The sequence below is a fragment of the Hyperolius riggenbachi genome, chromosome 8, assembly GCF_040937935.1.
Source record: "Hyperolius riggenbachi isolate aHypRig1 chromosome 8, aHypRig1.pri, whole genome shotgun sequence".
In the NCBI taxonomy this organism is placed as follows: Eukaryota; Metazoa; Chordata; class Amphibia; order Anura; family Hyperoliidae; genus Hyperolius; species Hyperolius riggenbachi.
In genome coordinates this window covers 162,356,941-162,374,389 of record NC_090653.1, presented here as the reverse complement: position 1 = coordinate 162,374,389, position 17,449 = coordinate 162,356,941, and the positions used below count along the sequence as shown (strand labels likewise).

At 43.4% G+C, this 17,449-nt stretch overlaps 1 protein-coding gene across 2 annotated transcripts in view; it reads left to right on the top strand.

Annotated features, from left to right (window-relative positions):
- The first annotated feature begins 223 nt into the window (after nt 1–223).
- Nucleotides 224–17,449, top strand: part of LOC137527174 (protein Wnt-11b) — a 33,369-nt gene continuing 16,143 nt past the window's right edge. The window contains exons 1-2 of one of the 2 annotated variants that reach the window (XM_068247647.1): nt 224–460; nt 13,431–13,666. In XM_068247647.1, the coding sequence (XP_068103748.1) occupies nt 13,534–13,666 (133 nt within the window). In that variant the 5' untranslated portion in view covers nt 224–460; nt 13,431–13,533. Of the gene's footprint in view, nt 461–659; nt 889–13,430; nt 13,667–17,449 lie in introns of those variants that run through there. The other variant, XM_068247646.1, reaches the window with a different exon arrangement.

Sequence of the window (17,449 nt, the reverse complement as noted above, 5' to 3'; positions counted from 1 at the left end):
TCGGAAATTATTGGTTCGACCTGTTGATCTGACAGGAAATTGACTTGTGTGTACCTAGCATAAGCATAGAAAATAAAATGTAATTAAATGAACCTGAATAATTTTCAAACGTGTGGAGGAGCTCCTATACCTCATTCCTCAGCAGAGTCGATTCTACACAACTGACACGCTTCTGGGTATGTATGGGATTATCCCCCCAGCTCATTTGCCAGTTTTTACTCAACTTCTAACAAGTAACTGCAAATGGGAGGAGATGTCACGCCAATATAGTCATCGAAACCGAAGTTATCCCTGTAATGAATGTACATTTGACACAGTTTGTGCTATAATCCCATTTCTGTCACAGTATTGGTGATATGGGCTCTGCTGGTGGAGTAGTAGTTTGGGCGACTCCCGGGTGGATTTAGCGCTCACTTGATAATGATGTGAGAATCTGCTGAAGCATTTTCCAGAAATAAAGGTAAGCGGACATCAGTGTAAGTACAGGAAACAGAAGCATCCTTATATTGTATTGTTATGTACAGCAGGGAGTTCACACTTGTTCAGTCTCACCTGAATAGAGCTGGGCTTGCTTGGGGGGCGGGCTGGCTGACATCACTCAGGCATAAAAGCAAGAGAGAGCTGCAGCAGCTTATTAGCTGGAGGTCTGCCGCTGAGGGGAAGTGACAGCTGGGCTATAGGATGGACGCTGCTGAGACGGGCACACTGCATTGATCACTAGTATTTGGAATCACACGCTTTCTGGTGGATGCCACCTCTATACACCCGCTCATATTGATTTTTATTTCACGTTTATTGGTGTATTCGATTACCTGGAATGGCTTCATTTCACATTGGGATCACTCTACTTTCCTTCTGCTTCGTATCTTGCGGCGCCATCCATTGGCTGTAAGTATATCCATATCTGTGGTTAATGATGGCTCTAGCGCTTGTACCTGTACCTAATGTGTTAAAACGGTGATCTTACTATTCACTATTTTTCATTTCTTTTCGTAAGATCTGACAGTAAAAAGGGTTATTATTGGGCTACAACACTACTTTATTTGCTGAAACGACTGATATTCCTGTATATGGTCTATCTAAGGTCACACTAGTTCATAAAGTTTAGATACAGCCAACTCTTTCTCTCTAATTCTGGGAGCACACTTGGCTGTGCAGAAAACCATGAGTTCTCTGCCTTGTGCGCTTTTCTATGCATTTGCATTATTTTCAATATTTTTCATTTTTTAAAATTCATGTAAAAATGCAAATCTTCTGCATTTCTGTTGAAATACATCATGTGCATTTTTACAGACTCAGACTGCGTAAGGGCCCGTTTCCACTAGCGCGTTAACCGGTGTTCCAACATTTTAGCAAACACTGGGCTGAATTCGCAGTTTCCCCACAGGCAAACAGGGAAACTCTGCCATAGGAAACTATGGCGCTGCCGGCTGAATCACTTACCTTAGCGATTTGGCCGACATTGCTATTAGTTTCCGTGCAGAAGGCTGCGAATCCCATAGCCGTGCATGGCACAGCTTATGGGATTCGTCAGCGTTCCCACAGACCAGGAAGTGCCGCCGTGTGCCTTGTGGCCCTAGTGGAAGTGGGCATTGCAGTAAGTGGACAGTACTTCTGTGCCATCTGCGATAATCCCAGACAGGTGGATGCGTTCCCATATATCCTATGGTGGTAACCAATCCATCCTGACCACAGCGGACCATTGGAGAGGACACTACACGCTCCCGCTGACCGCATGTGGTCGGTGGCAAATGGGAACAGAGACTCATGCAGCAAGTTGTACATTTTGAAAAAGTCACACTGAAAAACGCAATGAGATGCATTTTTTTTATTTTTTATTTATTTATTTATTTTAATGCGACCCATAGACTTTCAGTGTGTGCAAAAAAATGTATGGTTTTCCACAACGCAAGGGTTTCTGTCTAGTGTGTTCCGAGCTGCAAATTTGTGGGTAGCACGTATGCTGCTACAGTTTTGTAGTAAATGCGCTATATGTGGAAGATCTAGTCAAAACAGAGTTTGTGTTCTTGGAAATGGTTCTTGCTGATTACACCATCTGGGTTGTGAAGCCCATCAACTTCTTGATTCTGTGTTTACCAACATCGTGGGCCCTTCCACACTGTATGCGCTTTGGTCTGATTTTAGAAGTACATGCAGGTTGCCGGGCACCAGGATAAACACAGTAATCGTGATGCCCAGAGCAATGTAAATAATAAGTCTTAATAATTAATTTATTATTTATTTATTTTATTTTTTTACCTAATCACAAATTTAGCGATTTTCCCATTTGAAACATCCAATCGCGCACACAGATTGCACCTGCAATCACAGTGCAACATGATTGTGATTGCAGTTTTCAGCGTGAAAGGGTCCTTAGACAGAGGTCACACTTGTAAGATTTGCATGTGATTTCCCGCAATGCAAAAAAACACACCACGTAATGCATTTTTTGTTTATTCCTTTCAAATGGGTGCAATTTCCTATTGCCATCAGGCTGGCTTCTGCCATGGCACAACCTTTTTCCACAGACTCTAGTTTGGCCCTTATGCAGTTATTTCGGTGTGCTCCAATCTACTACTAGCCACCACTGTCTTTTATATGGGAGGGTGAAAAATGTTTTTGAAAAGTGGGATGCAGGGCATTGTTCTGGAGTAGCCTGGAACCCTTGTCTGTACAAATTGCCAATTAAGCATTTAAGCTGCATTGTATTTGTTAACTTTACCTCATGTTTCCTTATCACTACAGGAGACATTCCTTATCGGTCTACTTGCCATATGATGCTGAGCTACAATCAGCTGCAGTCCTAGATAATCTGCTTTATCTATTTGATGTTTGTTCCCTCAGCTCCCAGTTGGCTTTTATAGATTACAGTAATTGTTTAAAGATGAATTAAGGTACAGAAAGGTACCTACATACATGAGATAAAGTGCCTGGTTGGTAATTTTAGGCATGTGATCAGTGGAGAAAGAGTGGGCGAGTGATCATTACTACCGGATTGTCTTGTCCTAGAGCTGGCCATGTCCATAGTTCACCCACGTTTGTGCTTTACTCTTTGCAGACAAGCGCCAGAGCTGCAGCCTCTAGGGCGCACTCTATAGGCAGTAGCAGGGAGTCTTGCCTTCCCCAGTTGGCTACTAACATGAACACCATAACCCCTTACCCCCCCCCCCCCCCCCCCGTACCTACTTAACTTAGAAATCTACTGTGTATGACGCCTACATTTATATAATGCATAAGCTGGAATTTAAAAGAGAAAAAAACAATTATCAACAGTCAGACCATTTATTCCCTAAATACAATGTTTAACTTCTTCTCTGACATTCTGCCTCTGTATTTCTGCCCCACCCATATACATGGTAAATCCATAAGCCAATATTGACAGTTTTTGCTTGGATTGCTTCAACAGCCAGGTTAAGCCACATAGAGATACGTTTGTCACTAAAATTTATGATTTGTCATTATGTCAGGCAAATGTCTTTGTAAAGGTGACTTTCCCCCACTGTTGAGTGAGCGGCTATACTGGAAGTTCCTTTGCAGATTGCTATTGTATTTTTCCTGCTTGTTTTCCTCCTATTCTTTCCATAGAACTGAACAGGCTGCTCAGTAGTGAGTTGATCAGGATAGCTGTAGACTGTTCATAAACTATCTACTGTAATAAGACCCTAAAGCCCAATCTACACGATACGATTCTTTGTGCGATTCGATTACGATTCTATTTACGATCCGATTCAATCGGACATGTCGGATTTAATCAGATCGTAAATACAATCGCACAAAGAATCGTATTGTGTAGATGGGGCTTAAGATCATTTAGGGGAAAATATTCTAGCATGTGTACAAGTTTTCAGAGTTTTAGTACAAATGGCAGCATCAGTTTGCTTAACCTGCCTCTCACCTCTGATCTTCTGTCTATAGATACTTGTTCAGATGGTATGCTAGCATCTGCAGGCTACCTTTCAGACTTTTACTCTAAGGTCTATGGGTAACGTAAGATCTGAAAGTTACGTTTTTAAAGTAGGTTTTGTTGGCCACAGACCGGATGCTTTATTTAACAGATTATAGTCATGCAAGCATCTACAGGCACCTGCTGACATGACATTTTGGTTAATTTGGCAGCTGGGTACAAGACTTTTTTTTTTTTTTTTTTTTTTTTTTTTTTTTTTCACTGAAGGTGTGTACACACATGCGACTATAGTCATTTGAAACGATCGTTCATGATCCGGAACAACACTACAGTCCTACCACGAGTCTCTGCAGTGCAGTGAATCTTAATTAGCGATGTGGCTGGCCACAGAGGAGGGGAGACCTACTCCAACATTACTGAGCATGTGCAAGCAGTCTAACGCTGCTTAGCCCAGTATAGCGTACAGCATGCAGCACTTTGTTTAAACGTGCTGCGTTATACTATGTAACGCAACTTGGGCACTTTTGATTTTACAGTGCTGTGAGTTAAGGCCATACACACGTCGGATTTCCGCGAATGACGGGTCGTTTGAACGTCCCGTCATTCGCCCGCTAAATCGGGCGTGTGTACAGACTATCGTTCGCTTGATAAGAGTGAGTTTGAGCGATCCGCCCGGCGAATCGCTCAAACTCACTCTTATCAAGCGAACGATAGTCTGTACACACGCCTGATTTAGCGGGCGAACGATGGGACATTTAGAACGACCCGTCCGCGGAAATCCGACGTGTGTATGGGCGTTTAGGTTGCGTTACTGGCTGCTGTAACCTGGGACTTTAACGTCCCACTGTGAAACCAGCCTTAAACACATTTCCTTGTTACAGCTGATATAAATCTTTAAAAAAAAATCTGCACGGTTTCTACTTTTAGATTCACGGAAGCAGACATATTGTTTACAGCCTGTGCTTTCAAATGGGCTTATCTGCCATCTCTGCCATAGGCAGTCATGTGACACAGGGGAGGATCAAATTACAACTAGTGATTAGACACAAATGAGGGGGAATTAGACAGGCTAAACTCTCTAAATATATACAGGGTGCATTTCTCTCTCCATTTTTCCTTCTGTCCTGTGCAAGAGTTCAGATCCACTTTAGTTCCCCCTCATTTGTGTCTAATCAGAAGTTGTAATTTGGTCCTCCCGTTTCACATTTCTCCGCTTCCATTTGATAGCACAGGCTGTAAAACATATGTCTGCTCCCATGAATCAGAAAGTAGAAACTGTGCTAACTTATTTTAGGCTTTGTATCAGCTGTAAAAAAGATGTTTTTTGTTTAAAGGTTAGTATGCTGTTGTGTATCTTTTAGAGCAGAGAGGACTTATGAGTTCAGGTCCACTTTAACATGTTGTGATCTGTAATTTTTTTTTCACTTTGGCTTTTGTGTGTGTGATTGGACTGAGACCATGGTGTAACTATGAACTACTGCTGTCAGTCACTGCATGGTAGTTGCATATAGCCTGGCAGCTTGTGAGATTCACGGGATATTGTTGGTCGTTGCAATATCTCATGCTGTTACCGCTGAACACCTGATTGACCATGTTGGCCCAATATTTTCCAGCATGCTCAGGCAATACATTTAAAATCGGTAGAATCTTCGATCAGGCTGGCTTGTTGTGCACTGATTTTGATTCAATAAAAATATCTCATTGGATGGTCGATCGTGCCACAAAATCAACGTATGGCCACCTTATTTTCCCTTTTTAATGTGCTGACAATCTTAGAGGTTTACATACTTTTGTCACAGAGGTGCAGTATGTAACTTTAGCTTATTTTACTGAAATGAGCAAGCACTGTGTATATTAAAACTTACCTGAAATATTTATTTAATTTTTGTGCCAAAATGTCCACTTCAGTGTATGTAAGGATGAATGCACTACAGGGTGTGAGAGAACGCGGAAAAGCCGGCGTGTGTGCTGCTGAGGAGGCGGCTGATTCTGCGTCCACTGCAGTGGTTTGCACCCGGAAGCGTGCGTCTTGTAACGGCAGAACGCAGAAAAGCCGCCGCATGTAATAACAGTAAGGCGGCTGGTTCCGCGTCCAGCGCGGCGTTTTGCACGCGGCAGCGTGTGTCTGGTGTGGCTGAGTCTGTTAGTGCACACAGGCTTAGGAATACGCGCGCTGAGAGGCAGAACTCTTATACTGCAAGGGCAGGGCTCTCTCCCCCTTTTGTGTCTTGGTAACCATTATACATTTAATTCATCATGTTAATTTTATCACTGTCATTTCTATAATTTGTACTTTGTATTATTCTTTGTATTTTGTCACTAATTATGTATCTTGTATTCTGGTGTATAGCATTGTCTGTATTATGTACCCCATGTTTGTTTCATACTTTGTACAGCGCCACGGAATATGTTGGCGCTTTATAAATTAATAATAATAATAATAATAATAATAATATTGGGCATGGAGAGATCAGCTGATCACGCCGATCAGCTGACTCCAGAGCAGGATACTATTGGTTGATCAATTAAGGGTGGTGCTGGAGAGCTCTACTCCATATATAGTTACTGCTGGCCAGTTGCAAGTTGTCTGCCGTTGCGAACACTATGTGGAAGCACTCAGGCCTTAAGGTGCGTACACACATGCGACTATAGTCGTTTGTAACGATCGTTCCCCGATCTTTACCAACGACGATCGTTACAAAAAACGAACCAACGACTATTAAGGCAAACGACGAACGAGGCAAATCGCTACAAAACAAAGTTCTGTCTTGGCGGATTTTTACCACCGACGATCGTTAGCAAAAGTGGCACATCGTTGGAAACGATCGTTCGTACCAGGCTGGACATGCGCATTTCACTTTTTCTCCAAGGAACTTTACAATTTTATGCGCAGGCGCATTAAGTGCTTTTACGTGGTGTAACGTTCGTTCTAACGATGTGATCGTTACATACTTTTTACAACTAACTTTACTTCGGTCGTTCTTTCGTCAATTAAAAGATCGTTCGTCGTTGACAACGAACGATCGTTGTCGCATGTGTGTACGTAGCATTAGTCAGATCCAGCAGTGTGTTTGAACCAGGTGGACCTGGGAATTCACACTGAGCCAGATTACTTATACCGTTATTCTGTTTATGCTAAGGCTATTGGGGTGTAGAGACCACAGACCTAACACCCAGACTAGGGAACTGTATTATCATTTGTGTTATACTCCAGACTAGTTCCAGGGTGCTGAGACCACAGACCTCACACCCAGACTAGGCATTGTTTGATATCTGTTATGACTTATTGCTTTCCTGACTACTCCTCTGTCCTCTGATTCGGTACCTCGCATATCTGATACTTCGTTGCCAAACCCTGCTTGCCCTGGATACCGAATCAGTCTTCTGTCTTTGTACTTTATCTGTCCGTGTGTTACCGACCAGACGTGCCCGACCTCGAGAGCTATCTCTCCTCTTAAAGGATACTGCAGCCGAAAGGCTGCAGAGAGATAAAACCTGCATTGTGTAGGTAAAGAAAAGGACATACTCACCGCTCCCTGCTGTCGGGTCCCGCTCGTCAGCCACAGCTCCCGGTACTGGCCGACTCTCCTGACCCCTGACATACTGCGGCGCACATGCGCAGTATGTCCTGTAATCTTCGCTTCTGGCGTCACATCATGACGCCAGAAGTACGGACACTCCCCCCGCCTCCTGCGTGTGCGCTACAGCGGCTCCACTATAAAGCTAGCAGGCTGCAGTATCCTTTAAGAGATAGTCTCCAGATCAGATAGTGACATCCACCTTCAGGTGTAGCTCACTTTCTGGTCCTTCCTATCTCCAGCCTGACTCCACCCCTTGAAGAGTCTCAGGCTGCTGGAAGGTTCCTGTGTCCTCAAGAGCAGTATTCCTTTACTGCCTATGATCATCTTCTCAGCAGGTGCATTACTCAAAGTACTACTGTTGCACCAAACACTCACATACCTATAGGTGTCCAGAGGTTAGCAATATATCTGTATTATCGGTGATTCTGCAGATAATCAATAATCGGGTATATATCTGCATTCTTGGTGATGCTGCAGATCACCAATAATCAGATTCTCTCTGCGTGCTGACACCAATCGTTACACAGGGTCACTTAGTCATATTATATGCAGAAATATTGGAAATTCAAAAGCATTCACAACATTGAAAGCACCTAACAGTAGTAGTGTGAGAGAACTGAACTGCGGTACTTCAACACCTACAGTAAACCCTCATCTACATGGTACAATTTTCCATCAGATAGACGGATCTACTAGATAGATCCAATGAGAAATTGCATTGTGTGTAATGTCCAAATTGTTTCAGATCAATGTTGCTATATTTTGCTTTGATAAATACCCCAAATCTATTGCAACATCTAACGCCATCTGATTGGAAATGATCTGTCTAATGGATCCAATCTATGTTACACCACAGTCGATAGGCACCCTAGTGAGGGTATCCGTGTGCTAAGCTGATATGGCGCTGTAGTCCAGCAGCTCCCAAAACATCGATAGCAGAGATCAGCAGCACCACGTGGATGTATTCAAGCTCTTTATTGCATAAAGATAGCGCCCACGGACAGCGACAGACGCTGTTTCGGAGACAAGCTCCTTCCTCAAGCTGTATAGGCTCACAGATATGTAAATCAGCAGCCGTTATCACAGCATGATTTAAAAAGTGTCATAACTCCAATGGCCAACCTAGTGGGTTACACTCTGAGTATTCTGGGGGTTGCTATTTTTTGATGTGCAGGTCTCTTTATTGTTGTATTTTTTACATCTAATACAACGAATTATCTATAAGGGTGGTTATCTCTTATGGCACACTCAGCCTTACTTTACCACAGCACTAGCATTTTTTGCTTTTGGTCATCATTTGATGATTTATGGTGCTGACTTTGTCAGCATGTTCTGCATCATATGCGTTTTATGCGCCAGTTTGCGTTTTTTTTTGCATTTGGCATAGCGGCTATTATATGGTTCTGCATTTGACTTTATGCGTACGTTTTTTCGCGTTTTTTTTGTGCGTGGTTTGGACGCTTTTACGCATGGATGTTTTTCGTACGCTTTTACGCATTGTTAGGACGCTTTTACGCATGGATGCTGTTGAGAAATCCTATGCGTACGTTTTTACGCATTGCCAGGACGCTTTTACGCATGGAAACGGATGACGTCATTCGCTCCGTTTTTCGGCAGTACGCTTCTTGCATTGCCCTCTGGGAGATTGGGAGGAGCGTTATGACTTTGCTGTGGTTTCCCATCAGGTCCTCTTGACTTGGTAAGTGCTGATTGGCCATTGGAGTTATGACACTTTTTAAATCATGCTGTGATAACGGCTGCTGATTTACATATCTGTTTCCCATCAGGTCCTCTCATTATGTTTTGCCCTGTGATTGGATATTCATGTTTTTTTGTATTATAATGTTATCTGATTGGTCCATGTGACCCTACTGAAACTGTATATAAATGCTTTTCTGTTTATCTCTTTTGAGTGAGCCTATACAGCTTGAGGAAGGAGCTTGTCTCTGAAACAGTGTCTGTCGCTGTCCCTGGGCGCTATCTTTATGCAATAAAGAGCTTGAATACATCCACGTGGTGCTGCTGATCTCTGCTATTAATGGATCCAATCTGACGGAAAATTGTACCGTGTAGATGAGGCTCTCTTCTAGGATCTGACCGGTTATAGAATTGTATTGCATGGGGAGAAGAATGGGTGTCTTGGATAAGGGAACCACTGTACATCTGGAAATGGATGTTGTATTCTAGAGATGGCCATACACTTGTCAGTAATTCTACATAAAGACTAATTCTTCGCGGACCCGGATCGATCCCTGATACACGAAGGGGTAGTGATGGACAATGCAAAAACGGATCTCCCGCTACACAGAGAACTTTGCACACAAAACGAAGGGAGATGCGCATTGCCTACTGCCTGCTCCTTCACCCTATAAGTGTCCCCCCCCCCCCAGGTAGCCTGAGGGGGTATCAGCCAGGGCGGCTGGGAGGGGGCGGACCCCCCCCTCCCTCAACTGGGTCCCCCCTGTCCCTGCTCCCTCTCCAGCTATGTGCGGCAAAAGTAATATAAGCGAGCGGGGAAGCACTTTACTTCCTATGCGCCCGTGACTTCCTGCAATGCCGCCCTCTAGTGGGCGACCTCCACCAACACCCTCCCTGCTGCTGTGCCTGCTGCCACCCGTCCTGGCTGCTACCCCCTCAGCCAACTGCGGGTTACGTTATGCAACCGGGTGTGGACTGACCCTTATTTTACAGTATTCAAAAATGAAGCTTTATTTCATGATGTAATAACCCTTGGATGGTAATGTTTTCCTCAAACATTTTATTTAAAAAATACTTTTTTTTTTTTTTTTTTCATTGATTTCTATCCACCCTGCCACAAACTATTCCCAAACAATCGATTTCTGGCTGGAATCAGTTGATCGCACAAGATGGAAGATGTATAGGGATTTAGTCAAGCAGATCCTGCTCTGATAATGATCTGAGAGGGCTCTATCTGATGGCCACAATGACCAGTGTATGGACAATTTCACGGTTTTTCCCACATAAAACCTGCTGCAATGTGAATGCGATTTTCTCCATCTCTTTTCTAGCCACAATTTTCAACGGGAGATAAAAATTATAGGTCTGCATAGGGTTTGCGATTGGCTGAAAATTGCAGCACACCTACGGAAAAGGGGCACTGCTTTGGTAATTGCAGTGCCTTTAGCGATGAGCAAAATCTAAAATCGAAAACGCTGACGCCAGTGTTTTTGGCTGAACACACACACACACGCGCGCACACGCACTTCCTGACTTCAATGTATGTATTCTCAAAAGCGCTTGGGAAATTGCTATACCAAGCGCTTTTTCAAGCATCTTGTGATTTCCCTATACTTGCCATTTATTTCTTGTATTTATAAAGCGCCAACATATTACGCAGCCATTATAGGTAAATCGCCCCAAAATGGTACAGGCAGTGCTTTGGTGAGCGGATTGTAATTGAACCGCTCAGATTGGAACACTCTCAGGCTAGATTCACAGTGGGACGTTGCGTTTTGATGCCACGTTAAAGGCGCACCGCAAGCTTGCAACGCGCCCAAAAAGTGGCAACGCAGCTTTACCGTCGCATACAGCAGATACAGTAAAAAATACAGGCAATGAAAAGTATGCTTCCAAGTCATTACTGAGCATGTGCAAACAGTCCAACGCAGCTAATAACGTGTATAACGCACTGCATGCAGCACTTTTACTTAAAGGGGTTCTTTCGCGAAAAAAGTAGGCAGTTAAAAATGTGACAGATGACAGGTTTTGAGCCAGTCCATCTTTTTAAGGGGGATTCTCAGGGCTTTCTTTGTTTTCAACAGCATTTCCTGAACAACAGTTTAACTGCCAAAATAGCAAGATACCAGCCGGCCTCCCTAATCACTTGCACACTATTATGTCAGTTAGATTTTGCAACTGTTGTTCAGAAAATGCTGTTGAAAACAAAGAAACCCCCGAGAATCCCCCTTAAAAAGATGGACTGGCCCAAAACCTGTCATCTGTCACATTTTTTAACTGCCTACTTTTTTCGCGAAAGAACTCCTTTAACGTGCAGCGTTAGACACCAACGCAACGTGTGCACTGTGAACAGGGCATTGATTTTTCATTGCAGTGAGTTATACTGCGTTAAATGCTGTTTTAACGCTCGACTTTAACGTCCCACTGTGAACTTAGCCTAATAGGGAATCATTGCACAAGTGCTTTTAGGGCAATTTTTCAAAACCGCTGGTGCTTAAAAAAAAAATCCTGACAGCGCCCTTAGTGTGAACAAACCCTTAGGCTGCTTACACACCAAGACGTTACAGGCGCACGTTAGTGCGCCTGTAACGCTCCCCCAACGCACAGCAATGTAACACAAGTGGGCTGTTCACACAGCCCACGTTGCGTTACATGTAACGCTGCACGTTCTGCGCAAAGTGCAGCATGCTACGGCGTTGGAGCGGCTATAGCCGCGTTAGACTGTTTGCACATGCGCAGTGGGGGGCGGAGAGGAGGCGGGGAGAGCCAGCTACAGTAGCTGCGCACATGGCTACTTAATATTCACTGCACTGGCGGGCGCTGATTGGCCGGCGGGACCACGTGATGCGGAGTGTCTCGCTCCGCATCACGTGGTCCCGCTGGCCAATCAGCGACACTCTGGGAGACATTATAGGAATCGAGCCGCCTAACGCAGCTCACTCTACCGTCGGCTCTTGCAGCACCATACATTGTGTTAGGTGCACGTTATGCGACCTTAACGTGGCACCTAATGCAACGTCTTGGTGTGCAAGAAGCCTTAGACTAGGTTCACAGTAGTCAGTTACATAATGCACACGTTATGACTGTTAACAGCAATGGAGGTTGGAAGATTCAAAGGTTTATGACCAAAAGCAGCACCACTCCTATTAGTCTCAATTCAAATAAAGTTTATTTAATATAGCTTCAAAACACACCATCAGTAAAAACATCTAAAAGTACAAAGGACACCTCATGTAATAAATAACAGTTCATGATCATAGTAGGTCACCTGAAAAAATATATAAGTGGTAATTAGTAAAAAAAATTCACCTGGATAGCTCAATATCAGAGCTACCACAGGGATAGAACCCGGGTTCTGAAAGTCAGCTCTCAATAAAGTGCATATTGTGATAACCCATAACTGAGTAGAACAACAAACAATAAATAGCAAAAAACAGTGATAAGTACAATAAAGTGTCAACGTGCTAGAATAAATAAGCCCCCAATAAGGGGATAGGGAGACCTGAGTGATTGATGCTGAGAACAACGCAGCAATTAGTGACAGATGGAGCAGGCTTACGTGACCCAGGATGGAGTATAACAACGAGGTGTCCGAGGAGGAGGAGAGGCCCCCGGTAGACTGCTCTACCGGTATCGCGGCAGTCACGCCGCTTTGTCAAGAGTGGGGGGTCCTGATATTGAGCTATCCAGGTGAATTTTTTTTACTAATTACCACTTATATATTTTTTCAGGTGACCTACTATGATCATGAACTGTTATTTATTACATGAGGTGTCCTTTGTACTTTTAGATGTTTTTACTGATGGTGTGTTTTGAAGCTATATTAAATAAACTTTATTTGAATTGAGACTAATAGGAGTGGTGCTGCTTTTGGTCATAAACCTTTGAATCTTCCTACTTGCAGTGACTGAGCACACTCCTACTTCAACATGCGTGCATGAACCTTCTTTATTGCATAGCAATGGAGGTTGGACATAGACTTTAATACAAAGCCGGCATGCAGCGAATTAGAATATGCTCAGTTACAAGGCAGTATTGAGAACAGCCCCATGGGCAGTAAGTTGTCATGCAGAATTATTGTGCAACGCAACTGACCACTGTGAACAGGGCCTTAGAGAATGATCACCTGGTATGCTAGAGCGTTTCCATTTTTATAGCTTATTTTTGGAATTTTAGTGGTATCTCTTGTCACACCATTGCTATTAATTCAGTCTATAATTATTTATTTATGTATTTTTGCCTCACAGGGGTCTGACAATAAATGGCAGTTCTGTAGCTTGGAATGAAAGTGCACACTGCAAACTGTTGGAAGGACTGGTTCCTGACCAGACACAGCTGTGCAGAAGAAACATGGAACTTATGCAGAGTGTGGTTGCAGCAGCAAAAAGGACCAAACTAACCTGCCAGATGGCCTTCTCTGACATGCGGTGGAATTGCTCATCCATTGAACTAGCCCCTCACTTCACACCAGACTTGGTAAAAGGTAATGTGGCTTTCATCACTAGCCTGCATCACTCTTGCCTTATTTACATGAAATTGTTTGTTCTATAAAGTCCTGATACATAGCTGAATGGATTCATCTAAAACACCAGTTTCAGGCCTCATTCACATCTAAAATCGCAAGCGTTTAGCAATTTTATGTGCCTGCGCTGGAAAATAGGGCAAAAACGCCCCTAGTATGAACGAGCCCTTAGAGCAGGTGCAGAGATGAGCAACTAAATTGATACGTGGGATGGAAGGTCTCACCAAGAAATGTTAGCTAAACTGGATTTATTTAGTCTAGAGAAAAGACTCCTTAGAGGGGATCTAATTAACATTTATAAATGCATCAGAGGGCAATATAAAAGCTTGGCAGATGAGATTTCCTTCCCTAGGCCTTCACAGGGGACTAGAGGACATGATATGCACATGGAGGAAAAAACGTTTTAGCCATTTATTTAGGAAAGGGTTCTTTACAGTAAGGGCTCTTTCACGCCAGAGCCCTTTTTCCTGCTTTTCAACGCAAAGGCAATTCTTTGCGTTAACCAAGGTAAAATGAAAGTCCATAGACTTTCACACCCGACGCTGCGTTGCGGTTCGGCGCACCCGGGAGCATTGAAACGCCGGGAACTGGTGTTTTCCTGTCAGGTTCAATTTATAGTTACCGCCGCTGATTGCGTCGCACCGCAGATTCCCAACGACACGCCGCAGGCTATTCAACGCGTGCAGGAGAACGGCTCCTGCACACGTTGTCTAATGTGAAAGAGCCCTAAGAGTGATTAAGATGTGGAATGCATTTTAAACAGGAAGTAGTTATGGCACATTCTATATCTGCATTTAAAAGGGGCTTAGATGCTTTCCTTGCATTGAAAAACATCCATGGCTATAATTACTAGGTAATGCCCAGTGCTGTTGATCCAGGAATTTTTCCCTTTTGGGGCTAATTGGACCATGCCTTGTAAGGGTTTTTCTCCTTCCTTTGGAACAATGGGGATATGTGAGGGAACAGGCTGGTGTTGTGCTTTGTTTTCTGGTTGAACTCAATGGACGTATATATTTTGTTTTGTTTTTTCAACCCAAATAACCAGGTCTGTGGAGCCAGTACAAAAAATACTCAGAGGCCTGGTGCACACCAAAAACCGCTAGCAGATCCGCAAAATGCTATCAGATTTTGAAACGCTTTTTCTTTTCTGTAGCGTTTCAGCTAGCATTTTGCGTTTTTGGTGTAGTAGATTTCATGTATTGTTACAGTAAAGCTGTTACTGAACAGCTACTGTAACAAAAACTGCCTGGCAAACCGCTCTGAAGTGCCGTTTTTCAGAGCGGTTTGCGTTTTTCCTATACTTAAAGAGACTCCGTAACAAAAATTGCATCCTGTTTTTTTATCATCCTACAAGTTCCAAAAGCTATTCTAATGTGTTCTGGCTTACTGCAGCACGTTCTACTATCACCATCTCTGTAATAAATCAACTTATCTCTCTTGTCAGACTTGTCAGCCTGTGTCTGGAAGGCTGCCAAGTTCTTCAGTGTTGTGGTTCTGTGATGCATCTCCCCCCTCCAGGCCCCTCTCTGCACACTGCCTGTGTATTATTTAGATTAGGGCAGCTTCTCTCTTCTCTCTTACAAGCTGGATAAATCCTCTGAGCTGGCTGGGCTTTCACATACTGAGGAATTACATACAGGCAGAGCTGTCTGCACTCTGCAGGAAGAAACAGCCTGACACTTCAGTGGAAGATAGCTGCAGGGGGAAAGAAACACACAAATGATCTCTTGAGATTCAAAAGGAAGAGTGTATACAGCCTGCTTGTGTATGAATGTATTTTCTATGTGTGGACATACTGTACATCAACCTACTTCCTGTTTTGGTGGCCATTTTGTTTGTTTATAAACAAACTTTTAAAAACTGTTTTTAACCACTTTTAATGCGGCGAAATTGTGACAGAGGGTAATAGGAGATGTCCCCTAACGCACTGGTATGTTTACTTTTGTGCGATTTTATCAATACAGATTCTCTTTAAAGAGAAAAATCGCACAAAAGTAAACATACCAGTGTGTTAGGGGACATCTCCTATTACCCTCTGTCACAATTTCACCGCTCCCCGCCGCATTAAAAGTAGTCAAAAACAGTTTTAAAAAGTTTGTTTATAAACAAACAAAATGGCCACCAAAACAGGAAGTAGGTTGATGTACAGCATGTCCACACATAGAAAATACATCCATACACAAGCAGGCTGTATACAGCCTTACTTCTGAATCTCAAGAGATCACTTGTGTGTGTTTACCTTCTGTCCCCAGCTTCTCTCATGCACTGAACATTACAGGCTTCCTGCAGACAGCTCTGCCTATGTCGTTAATTCCTCAGTATGTGACAGACCAGCTCCTTTCACAGCCTCCAGAGGCGGATTTTTATCCAGCTCTCTTCTATCACTGATAAGATAGCAGAGAAGCTGCTGGCTTATGTAAATAAAACACACACTGGAGTGTGCATAGAGGAACAGTTGAACACTGAAGAACTTGGCAGCCTTCCAGACACAGGCCGACAAGTCTGACAGGGGAAAGATACATTGATTTATTACAGAGATGGTTATAGTAGAAAGAGCTGCAGTAAGCCAGAACACATTAGAATAGGTTTAGGAACTTGTAGGATGGTAGAAAAAACGTTGTAATTTTTGTTACAGAGTCACTTTAACATTGAGGCAGAAACGCATCCGCAATCCAAAATCTGCAGCAGCCCGGGAGTATGCGTTTCTGCAAAACTCCTCCCGCTCTGGTGTGCACCAGCCCATTGAAATACATTACCCTAGCGGATTGGCACCTGCAAGCGGATTGCGAACCGCTCTGGTGTGCACTAAGCCAGACTCCTCATTTTATGAAACCTCCGACTCTAGGTACCCAAAATTGCTCCAACTCCTAGAGTCCGACTCCTAAGGGCCTGTTCACACTATATGCGTTCCTAGCAGTTTTCAGGGAACGCGTACTGGAACAAAAAACGCATAGAAACGGCTCCTAATGCTTTTGAATGGGCTAGTTCACATGTATGCGTATGAGACGCATACGTTTCTCATCCGCATTGCTGCACGCAGTTCTGTGCGATACGCATAGAAACGGACGCAATGAAAGTCTATGGACGCGTATCAAAAACGCGTACTATTGCGTTTTTAGCGTCCGTTTTCCTCTGCGGTTCCCATAATTCATTTTTTTCCCCTGGGTCACGTGTTTGTGCAAAACGCAATAGAAAACGCATTCAAACGCAAGAAAAACGCATGCGTTTTTCAACTTGCGTTTCTTTGAATTTATACGCGTTCTACAAACGCAGCAAGTATGAACAGGCCCTTAGTCTAATTTTTACAAAGGCTATGGATTTGGTTAAAAAATCATGACTCTTCAGTTTACTGAAACCTCTGACTGCAGGTACCCAAAAAATTGTTTCTGCTCCGACTCCACAGCCCTGCAAATAAACATGTAACTACTTTCACGCTATACATGTTATATTGTCCGTTGTGAATGGAACATAATGCAGTGTGAAAAAAGCTTTAAAGGATACCTGAGGTGACATGTGATATGAGATAAACGTGTATGTACAGTTCCTAGCACACAAATGACTATGCTGCCTGAAAGGGTTAAATATCAGGTATGTCAGTGGCTGACTCAAGGTGCGTACACACATGCGACTATAGTCGTTTGAAACGATCGTTCCCCGATCATTTCAAACGACGATCGTTTGAAAAAAAGCAGCCAACGACCATGAAGTCTAACGACGGACGAGCTAGATCGTTCAAAACGAATG